Raw genomic sequence first — 12,133 nt, forward strand, 5'->3', positions numbered from 1 at the left:
GACATATTTGAGGGCTGGTCAAGTTGTTCGCGGGCAGACAACGCACAACATAGGCGAGCATTATGCAAATATATCCTCTAGTGACGTAGAACCGCAAAGCAGTAGGATATGAATAAAAAAAACGACTCGTTTAGGCGGTTCAGAGTCTTTTTGGGAGACAATAACTTTATTTACCGTGCACTCTCGACTTTATAACTTTGCAGAACGTTTACAATCACAAACAGCTATATTACACACTGCATTAAAGGAAATATTCGAAAAACCATAATAAGGGCAATTTAAAGGGGACCTATTATGACCTTTTTCAAAGTCTTGATTTTGTTTTTGGGGTCTACTAGAATAGGTTCAAAAAACATGTAATTTTTCATATTTTACATTGTTGCAGCACCTCTCTTCCCAGTCTGTCAGTAACGCTCCGTTTAGATTCTGTCTCAGTGAAACCCCTCCTTCCGAAAAGCACTCTGAAGGGTCGGCTGGACCAATGTGTTGTGTTTGGTCAACACGCTTCCAGCATGTTTGGTAAATGTCACACCCCTTACCATAACCGTGAGTTTCAACAAGATACTAACGCAACTTAACCAGGCCTCACCCCTAGTGGCTTCAATTCACCAAAAGACAAGGTATGGCAAACTATCGTCATTCAATTTTACTACAGTCCCACATATTTTTATTCATTTCTGACAGTATCATACACGCTGCTGCGGCAGCCATCCTCAAATATCACAACAAAGCACATCTATTCACACCTTAAATAATCTATTTAAGAGCAGATCATGACTTGTTCAAATATATTTTGAAGCCATTTGACAAACTGAATTGCATGACATTAAAATAAAGCAAAGATAGAATGACAGCAGTGAGAAAAACAACCAAAATGCGGTTGGCATTTTGTGTGTATGTGGCGCATCCAAAGATGAATCATTCAAAAAGAATCAAACAATTATTTACAGCTGCTATAAGAATGAACTGAAAGTTCCCTCTGAATCGGATTAGCCTATGTTGTACAGGTGTTGCTTGCTGTCTTTTTCATGACGTGGCACCTAGTGATACTTGTTTCCTTTTCATTTTATTTATTCAGTCGTTATCTATAGCAACTACATGTTCAGCTAACTTCAAATCTGTCATGAAATGGCAGGATAATAGCGTTGTTTCTGGTCTTGCGTTATGCTGTTTGAGGAAGGTTCACACAATCAGCCAGACAGCCACAATGGACCACTTGCACTGAACTTCATGATGCACTTCTGTTTGGAAATAGTACATCTCACTTATTTCCGGTAATGTTTACTTTCAATGTACTGTGGTCAATGAGTTGAACAAACGCAAAATGAGTGTCTGCAATAAGATTTAAAATCTGGAAAAAAAAATTGACAGGAGAAGGGATACTCTGATGTTTAGTATGTGCAGAATTTTCCAAACTCATCGGTACATGAAGTTTTAATCCAAACCAAGCCGATCTGAGAAAGCTGCGGCTGTTACAAATGCACCATTATTTCATCACAGAGTGTCAGTGCTCATCTAAACTAGAGACCGCGACGCTGAAGTGTATGAGAACAGATGAATAACATCAGCACGAACCACGAACATTTATTTATTTGGATTAAATATTTTAAACATTGTGTCATTTTTCAATGTCAATCTTTTTACTATAAACATGTTTATGCCCAAAATGCTCAATTAATATTCAAAGTAGTTGACTGTCATTCTCCTCTACGCTGTGTGCGTTACTGTTTAAAATTAATTAAATAGCCTATAGCCTATTTAACATCGTTAAAGGCACCTCGCGAGCATTCATTAAAAGCTATTTTAAAAGACTGGAATAAAGCACCAATGCACACAAGCAATCCTTTTTATTAGTCAAATTCATTTAAAAATGTAAACTCAACAGGTATAAAATATAAGAGAAAAACACTGTTAATGAGAAGACGAGCATATAGGACTGCTGCAGGTTAGTGGATAAATATATTTAGCCCATTTATTATTCAGAATGCAGAGTTGGAAAGAAAATATATTTATAAGAACATTTCAGCACGCTCAAGATAATTAATACAGAGATCATTATTCATTGTTTTAATCAATTGGCATCCATAAAACGTAGTGATAATCTGCATTCTCATGTATGTAGGTGCGCTGAACGCTCCAACCGGAAACTCCCGATATGTACTAAGTTGTGCAAGTAGTCCATTGGTATGGCAGCAGCCATACCTTGCCATAAGCAATTGGCACCCTGCTCACCGCTTTTTTGTGCATGCCTTGGGCACAAATTATTTAAATGAGGAATATTGTGACATTTACGTTCCCGGAAGAAAACTCAAGACTACAATCAAGGCGTTTCAGGGGGTTCAGAAACAGTGCTTACTGATATAGTGAATACCTCCTTATGAAGTGGACTTTTCAAACCCTTTTCATGCTCAACAACATTACACACTAAAGAAGGTTGAAAATGTAATAAGACCTCATAATAAGCATAATAAGACATATTTAATAATAATAATAATAATAATACAATTATTAGTGTTTTAAAACATTAAATGAGCAACAGATGAAAGCAAAGGTAATCTGCATGTAACAATATGGGAAAGTGTAACAGTGAGAAAATGGTAAATTTAACTTTTCCAAAAGTCTCAAAAGTATATATTATAACAATCATCTAACTATAACAATCTCTCCTTAACCTCTCCTTGCACAGTTTTCCAGAAAGTTCTCCACAGCTCGAGTTGTGAGTTGAGAGTGAAGGAATGCGTGAGGAGACAAGGCAGAGGAACTGAGCGACATGATTTGCAAGACATGACATATTGTCCCTCTCCAGGGCTCTAACAGAACATCCCTCTCCTCGGTGAGATGCAGAAAAACGAGACTGTAAGCATGAGAAAATGGAGACAGACTGAGAGAGAAGCGGAGAGGAAGAGGAAAGAGAGGAATATGGAAGGAAGATGCCTTCAGGGCAAGGTGCATAAATCAAGATCTCCAAAGAGCCTCAAATGGAAAAGTTGAGAGCAGAGCCTCATCCATGACTCCCTGCTGGCCTCCTCCAGCGTTTAGTCAGATTTACATGCTCTCTGGCAAACAAAAACACACATGCACACACACCGCTCAGGAACAGATCTGCTAATGTTGATGGAAAACCATCAATCACAGGACAGGCCTGATTCCACATCACTAAGCTAGTGATTTGTTGCAGTTTTTTACAGGGACTGAATAAAATATTTTTTAAGTAGCAAAACACCAAGCATTTAATAAGAAAGTAAAAAGGATCATTTTGATTTCAAGTTGTCTTTTAAGCAGAGTGTCATGAAAAAAAAGAAAACATGGAAAATCACAAAAAATAACTAGCAAATAAAACGGCGTTTCCCATGAATTCAAAAGAACAAAAACGTTGCCTTCTGGAAAAATTGATGATTGCCTACTAGAAATTAAAATGTTGTATTCACTATATGGCTCTTTTATTAAATGTAATACATTTCTGGTTTTCATGTCAGATGGTTTTGGCAGCAATAGCAGCCAATCATCTGAGTGTATTATTCAGTCACCTTACTTGAAGCAAAGTCACATGACATTTTTGACACCCATCATTAAATACATTTCTATTGTAGTTTATGTGCACGTCTTCTTCCCAAATAAATAATACTAGTCAAATAACTGAGCGAAATAATAGCAGCCAATCATCTATGCAAATTAGTCACAACATTAGACACATCTAGGAATTTATCCAGTAAATGTGTTTCTTTACGTGCACACCAAATAAAACATTTATCCACCACAATTTTTTATGTATTTTAATAATTTTATTTGCCTGATTTTATTTATTGATGCTTCCATCCAGCATTTTTGGATTTCCCCCCCAAAAAATCCCAAAAATAAGTGGATGGAAACCCAGTTAATATGACTAAAATGTGTTAACACTGCTCATTGCAACTGCAGAAATTGTTTCGTTTAGCCAAAATACAGTGTTGATGGGAGAACGCAGACCTCTCTCACAGAAAAAAAAAAAATCAGGTTGTAAACAGGTGTGACAGGATATGAATTAATTTCTGAGAAAGAGCAGGATATATACGTTTTTGAACAGGCCTAATATTCAAATTAATTTTAATGCTGACAAATTTAAGTAGATGTGTGTATGTAGACCGTCAATTTTGATTCTTTAAAGGGAAGCTTCAGAATACGCATCTGTAGGAGGAAATAACTGTGTGTAAGTGTGTGTGTGTGTGTGTGTATATGTGCGTGCTTGTGACAGAAATAGACTCATCATACCTTGTAGTTGCGACAGGTGGGGTTGAACGCATTGGTTCCACATGCAAAGAGAGTTTCATCGTTACGTGGCACCAGCACTTTGATGTAGTTGTAACACTCATCCTGTGAAAGACAAGACACTGGCTTTTACTCACACTATATATAACTCCTGAATTACACACACACACAGATTGACTCATCCTGAAGCTTACAGCGAGCATCATTACTGACTCCCTTTTTCCTCCACTTCCACACACAAATTACCATAATCCCTATGCTGAGCTCCAGGATCTGACTCGCTCACTGCAACTCTGTCTTCAACCAACAATGATATTATAAAACCTGTGTGTGTTTACATATCTTCACGTATACAGCCACCTGTGGAGAACCACTTAGTCTTAGCTTCAGACCATTTACTGACCATCTGATGCATACTGATCACAAAACTGGCAAGTGTCTTCTCGATCTGGCAAACTCTAAACTAATTGACTGGCTTTACAAATTTGAGGGATAAGGGCACTTTTTTAAAAATCTGGAGGATAATTATTTTCATGTTGTGCACGATAATTGAGTAAAATTCTATAGTAAAATTCTATACAATTTTCTCCAAATAAATTGAAAATAAAACACTAAAATCTAATAAATCATTTAAAATGTTTCAAGTGAGTGAACTTAGGCATAATAACATTATAATGTACAGTATGAAAATTTTATATTTTAAGATTTGCTAAAAATACATTTAACAGTTTGGAATATAAGTGTTTTTAAAGATTCATTTTAGGTTAGATTAGATACAAATTAGTTAGATTAAAACTAAAATGATCTAGAAGTAAAAATAGAGAAAATTAGAATGCATGCCCTATTAAATATTTTAATTCATCCAATACAGATACATTTTAAAAAATCTCTTAAGATAAAATGTAAAATTATTTTTTAAAAATTATTAAAAAAATATTAGATACATTTTTTTAAATAAAACTATATATTGTCCATTAATACTGATATATTATCAGTATTGATAAACATCCAAAGTATTTTATTTAATTGTTTTGGTCTGTATATTTTGATTTGTTTTCAGTTATGTCATCAAAATAATACTTAATTTTGGATAGGCAGAAATTCTGACCAGAAAAAAATCTATACACATTATTCCGATATTTACTTCATAACCATTCAAAAAGACTGGGCTCTTTTTTCTCTCTCACCAGTCTATTACTGTAGGATCTATTCCAGAAAAATCCACCTCAAATCAGCACAAAATGAAATGTGTATGTCAGTCAGATGTTCTCTTGCTGTCTATGTTCTTCCTGTTCTTTTTCAGAATAAGCTGCACTGTAGACCAGACCTGCCGTTTAGATGAAGGTCTGTATATGCCCGACTAATAACCACTAAATGCAACAGCTGCTGACTTCTATCACACAATTACATGGAGAAAGAGAAGGAGAAATAAAAGAGTTGTGTACTCACGCTGTTTTTCCCCCTGACTGTGCATTTCTCCACATCCTTTGTCTTCCATGTCAGTTTCTGCCACACAAACAAACAAACAAACAATAACAGGCTCATTGCCATTCACAACAGCTGCAATTGGAAAATCTCATTTACTTCAATAAGCATCACACATAATAAACATAAAAAGGAGGAAAGAGAGAGAGACAAGCAAGACTTGAGCAATAAGAAGGAAAAGAGAGATCCCTCAGGTTGTTAACAATTTGAGTAAGTGTGTGTGTGTGTGTGTGTGGGTGCTTGCTCGTGTCATTAGGTCAGGCAGTATTTCAGAGATTTACTGGGCCGCCACATGTCTGCCCACCCATCAGGAACAGCAGGCAATCAACACCCCCCCCACCCACCCACCCACACACACACACACACACACACACACACACACACACACACACACACACACACACACACACACACACACACACACACACACACACACACACATACCATGACAAGCTAAAAACAACACTCTCACTAACACAACTATTTGCTGCAGTGACATCTTACTCTCAACAGTTAAGATAATATTGTCAGCGAGACCCAAAGGACAAAAAAGAAAAGAGAAAGAGTGGGCTATCTACTCATAAGCAGACTGCTTCATCAACATTATTACATTTCATATGACTGCTGTGCGTAATAACAATGTATGATGGAAAAACAGGATTTCCTTTGCCATTTAAAATAGCTAAATAAGTCTAACTAAATAACATTCAGAACTCAGAACTCAAAACTGCCTCCTCAGCCTGTGTAACAGCAAAAATGGGTCTTTCTAGGGAAAAAAAACAGCCACTTACCTTAAATATGGTACAAAAATAGATTCTTAAACACCTTAAGATGCATACTTTCAATAAAAATAGGATTTTGTTCTTTACTGTGACATGTGAAAGAAGATGCTTAACTTTGATCACGAACCTCAGGAGGTCATGCTAAATAGTATATGACTGATTATATTTTCTATGATAATTTTTTTATCATATTTTATATGAGGCCTGTGATTCAATATTATGAAAATTTTTTAAATGGGACATCTAAATACAGTTTAAAACCAGATTTTGTATTTTCATTTTAGAAATAAATATTACATAAACAAACTGATGACAGAGTTGTGGGCCATTTAAATATTTTGTTTTGGTAGCAATTAATTAGCAAATTTTTACAATTAGTAATTTTACGATCAAAATTATGATATTGTATAATTTATAATTGCCTGATACAGTCGAGAAGGTCAAGAGCTATAACGTGGGGCAGGCCAAAATAACAACTTTATTTTTCAAAAATATTCATTTTTGGCGTTTTTGCCTTTTTTAAGATAGGATAGTAGAGTAGACAGGAAATGAAGTGGGAGAATGACCAAAATGGGGGATACAGACATCTGATGCGTTTAAAACTAGCTAGTTATGCTAGCTGAATTTTGTTATATTATAAAAAAAAAATAAAAAATCACAATCATGAAGCACAAAAAATAGCATATTTGTTGAAAGTGGCAACAGTCTACAGCAGTGTGCTACACATTTCAGTACAGGTTGTTTTGTTAAGCAATAGGCCTGTAAAGAGGTTTTTCAGTAAATGTTGTAACTCATTTCCCATGCAATGAGCTAAGCCAATCATAATAAAGGTCATTAGCACAAAGATCCCTACAGAATGTACAGTAGCATAAACAGCCTATTTAATTCCAAGTGTCACACTGAAGGTGGAAAATGGTCATGCAAAACTAAATTACGGCTGTTTTTTGTGTAAGAGACCTTGACTAACATTTCAAGTGGACCTCAGGGAAAAATAGACATAAGAGTGTAGAATATGCGTCCTTTAAAGCCACCATAAAGAGAATTGCTCATTTGAAAAATGGGATTTCTAAATGGTCCTCCCCCAAAGACGAATAAAAGTGAATATTCTACTTTACGCACTCACATCACTGATCTAAGAGAAAGAAAAACATTAGAGATGACTGAAACAGAAAGTTGAGAAAAAGGTGAGCTTACCTGTTGGGGGACGATACGCTCCGCTGAAGCGCTGAGGTTAATGGCAAAAACGTGATCTCTACAGAGAGAGAGAGAGAGAGAGAGAGAGAGAGAGAGAGAGAGAGAGAGAGAGAGAGAGAGAGAGAGAGAGAGAGAGAGAGAGAGAGAGAGAGAGAGAGAGAGAGAGAGAGAGAGAGAGAGAGAGAGAGAGAGAGAGAGAGAGAGATAAAGAAATGCCAATATTCTCATCAAGTGTTTAAGCAACTGAGATTCTTTTGGCCATTTCCTTCAATAAGTAACAATACAGTGCCAATAACACCTTGAGCTGAATTGAAGAGGGCAGAGGACAGCAAAAAACGAGAGTGAGAGAGCATGAGTGGTGGAGAGACAGACAGGGATGAAATGGAAGGGGTGAAAGAGGTGTCAGAGAGCGAGTGAACATCCATCTGTCTGCAATCTAGGTCTGAATGAGACTGATTGGCCCAATCACACGACCCTTACCATTAGTGTGTGGGTCTTATCGCTGCAGGTGTCTGGAGAAACAGCACTAGTGTGTACGGATCCTGAGGTCTGGAATCTTTTGAAATGTGTGTGCTGTGGTGTTGTGTGCAGTGTGAGCATGTGATTGAACTGACACGACATACCTTGCAGCAATGTAGACCATGTGGTTAATCCGCAGCATCCTCTGAAAATCCAGCCCCAGTCTGGCGGTGTCGTTATCTGACATGTTCCCCTGGAAACTGGGGTACAGGTAGGTGTCTTCAAGATAGGGAAGAGAGAAGACGGAGTTAAAATCAACTAGAAATGATCACGGTCTACCATCTTGGTGTCAGAGCAGCACATGAAGGATTATTCTTATTTTCACATCAACTTTTTCAAATTAAGTGTAACTTGTTAACAGTACGCAATGTTAACTCCTCTTGTATAGTCTTTAAAGTCTTTTCACAAAAATTTCAGAAGCAACAATAGAAATATTCACATTCCTCCCCCTCCTCAAAAAGTTGAGGAAAAACATCCTTGAAAGAATATAAATTTACATCAGAAGCTAAATTCATCAATAAATAATGTGTAATATATAAGATTCATTTATATCCATCAAGAGGTGCATCAATTTTTGGTCAAGATCTTGTATAGACAACCCCAAAGACTTTCAATGAATTAAAGGTCTGCCAATTCATGCGTGAAAATGATTCTTCATGCTCCCTTGCCAACCATTCTTTCCCAATTTTAGCCTGATGAATCTTGACATCGTCATCCTGGAATATGACCATGATGTCTCTTCCTACATGGTTGTTTAAGAAATGAAAAGCTACACACTCCATCAATTAGGGTTAGAAGAACTGTTGCCAAACATTTAACATGCTAGAAACATAATAAACATTTCAATAATGTCATAAGAATTTGCCTATTTAAATCCAAAGTGTCTTTACACTCAGAAATATAATTTGCTAATTAATCTCATTTACACAGATTGTTTTCTAGCACAGTGTCAGAGATGAGTCAAGTCACTTTGGCATGCTCTACTTTCAAAGGCCGAGTGGGTTACACAACATTTTCAGACCCGCAGAGACGTCCGCAATGACCTGCAGGGACCTTTCATTTGCAGGTCTGTTTGGAAACTGTGCACTGCACCAAAGTAGCAGACACAGGGTGGCAAACATGACCTTGGGGTGGAAAGAAAATCTGGACTTTTTAATGATTCCTGTTACTACAGTTACTCAGCGATTATAAACTGGTTATTGTTTAGAGTTTCTCCTGAGCTTGGCAGACCACAGGTGGCCGCAGCAGGAACCAAATCTCGCTCTGATGTTCAGGAGCTGCAGTAAACAAACATGCAAGGGTTAAATTGGAGCAGAAACTTCACTCTTTTCTCAAAGACACTGACTGGGTAAACACCATCATCTGATCTCGGCAGGATCATCCCTCAATAAAGATCACCCAGAGTGTCTGCATGTCAACATAGAGCCAGAGCCAATGAACCAGTGATGTGAGAAAGAAACTGCAACTGAAAATCACTGCATGAGAATAAATATTCAAGAATTCTCAGCTTCATTCTTCAAAGCAATTTAAGATTATTCAACCAAACTGAAGTTCTAAATTTTAAAGGATAGGGTCTAAACTTAGACTTTAAAATGCTAAGCATATCATATGCTTGCAGACTTTGTAAACGGTTACAAAGAAAAACTGAGTATCTTACACTAATCAACCGAGGATCACACACTACCAGACTTTCAAGTTGTTCTGAACACAACAAACACCCGTGGAAACATACGCCTCCTTGCTAGGAGATGCATGACAAATGAAAAGAATGTGTTCTAAAATCATCTCAAAATATCAAATACGTTTGATACAGTACATCATACACTACACTTTATTGGGGAGAAATCTGTCAACTCTAACTGCCCAAACTCTGGAGACTGGCTCTGAGTTTCTAACTTTCAACAACTAGCATCTACAAATGCACCCAAATCTACAAACAACTCCACCCAACTACAAATTGGAGCAAATATCTGGAGAGTGTAGTGTATTCCAGCCTTATGGCAACATTCACACATCCTGTAAATGGGATTGAAGGTATTTACTAACAGGTCTAACATATATTTTCAGTCTGCTAAAGCCGGGGACACATTTAACGACTGTAAGGCCGATTATGAATGTAATTTGATACTTATGACAGCTCATGCCCAAAAACGCCAAGTCAGAGACAGTTGCGTTCAGTCAGTGTTCACAGTCAGTGTTTAAAATCTGCTCCAGTCATTGGAAACAGACTGTAAGTGTATTCAGTTCAGTCATAGGGCCCTATCTTACACCCGGCACAATGCAGCGCCAAGCCCATGGGCGTGCTGGTCTGAAAACGAGGTTTGTTCTGGCTCATTGTTGGCACGTTGCTATTTTGAGGCAACAGAAATAGATTGCGTCATTGACCAACTGAAACCTGGTCTAAAGTCAATGGCACAATATTTTTTTTTTGTTATTTAATGAGCGCGTTAGTAATGTGCGCCTATAGGTGGGTCCACAACGCGCATACACTCTGCTTATTAAACACACAGGGACACACATGCGACACAAACATGCCAAATATTTAAAATAAAAGGATTACAATGTAAAAGATTATTATTGTGTACATAAAGATATGGTGGAATCAGGCTTGTCCCGTAGATGGTCTGCTTGCTCACTTTTACCTCGCGCACGAGCAATTCCGTTTGCGCTCTGGAGACGCGTTTGGTCTTTCCACTATCAAATTCCGTCATGTAAATAGCGAATCTGCCATGGCGCGAGTGGAACTGGCATTTAAAGGGAATGGGAGATGAGACTCTGATTGGTTTAATGCATGTAAATCCCAAAACACACCCATTACTCATTATGAGAATAGGGACAACCCTTTTAGACCATGCGCCGACAATTTTTCCCATATTTTTAAACTAGCAAAAGTGGATTCGGACACGACCTTAGTGAACTTGCGCTGTGCGCTTTAGACCATGCGCTTAGATCGTTAAAATAAGGCCCTTAGAATGTTTCAGCTAGTCGTTAAGTGTGTCACCGGCTTAAGTCTCACATACTGTCTGGACGAACAAATAACCAAAGTTTCTATTCTTGCAATAGCAGTGAATAACACTAAGCTGGTCCTATCAACATTAGAGGCCCATATCGATAGATCAAAAATAAAAAAATCAATACAAATAATATTTCCAAGTTATGGCTGATATAGCTATCAAAGTGATGGTGGCCATTGACTTACATTAAATGAATTACCAATTACCACGGTTTCAGCAAAAAAATAATCTTTACTGTTCTTCACTAATCTTCCGTTACTGGCCTGGCTGTGGGTGAGTAAATTAACCACAAATTTTCATTTTTGGGTGAACTATCCCTTTAAGTACATATCAAAGATGATCACACTGGATGACATGAGAAACAACTAGTCCAGTGTGGTTCTAATCATATAGCATGGATTTGGTCAACTGTGATAAACAGTGTAATCAACAAAGATGCCATTTTCTGTTAAAGCTTACTTATGCAACTTATTTTACCCGTAATGTGTGGGCTGCACCAAGACTGCAGGGCTATGGGGGAGAGAGACAGACTATCAAAGGTATCATATGCACCAACTGCAATAACAACTAGTTTAACAATTCGCTTCTGAGCAATGACAATTACATTCAACAATTAAATTTACTCCTGAAAATTAAGATGACAATTGCTATTAAATTACACATTAAATGTGTCATGTAAAAAGCAGCAAACTGAGCAACTAGTTAATGCAGTGAGGCCACTTGCTGACAACTCCTCAGAGCTGCTGTGCTAGAAAATCACGGAAATTGAGGTACCTGTCTTGACCCATTTGCATATTTTGATATGGTCTCTCTGCACTATAGTTGCTCCCACCAGCCCTCTGCTCCACAAGAAACCCATATATTACAGTCCAAACTAGGGCTGAAAGATACATC

General features: G+C 37.4%; 1 protein-coding gene across 4 annotated transcripts in view; it reads right to left on the reverse strand.

The window, feature by feature from the left end:
• sema6cb (semaphorin 6Cb) overlaps positions 1-12,133 on the reverse strand; it is a 154,289-nt gene that overhangs the window by 37,264 nt on the left and 104,892 nt on the right. For all 4 annotated transcript variants that reach the window (XM_081388412.1, XM_081388411.1, XM_081388409.1 and 1 more), the window contains exons 5-8: positions 8,330-8,444; positions 7,707-7,764; positions 5,695-5,751; positions 4,249-4,350 (exon numbers count right to left, since the gene is read on the reverse strand). In XM_081388412.1, the coding sequence (XP_081244538.1) occupies positions 4,249-4,350; positions 5,695-5,751; positions 7,707-7,764; positions 8,330-8,444 (332 nt within the window). The remainder of the gene's footprint in view (positions 1-4,248; positions 4,351-5,694; positions 5,752-7,706; positions 7,765-8,329; positions 8,445-12,133) is intronic.

This window comes from Scardinius erythrophthalmus, assembly GCF_964197995.2.
Source record: "Scardinius erythrophthalmus genome assembly, chromosome: 16".
NCBI classification, from domain to species: Eukaryota; Metazoa; Chordata; class Actinopteri; order Cypriniformes; family Leuciscidae; genus Scardinius; species Scardinius erythrophthalmus.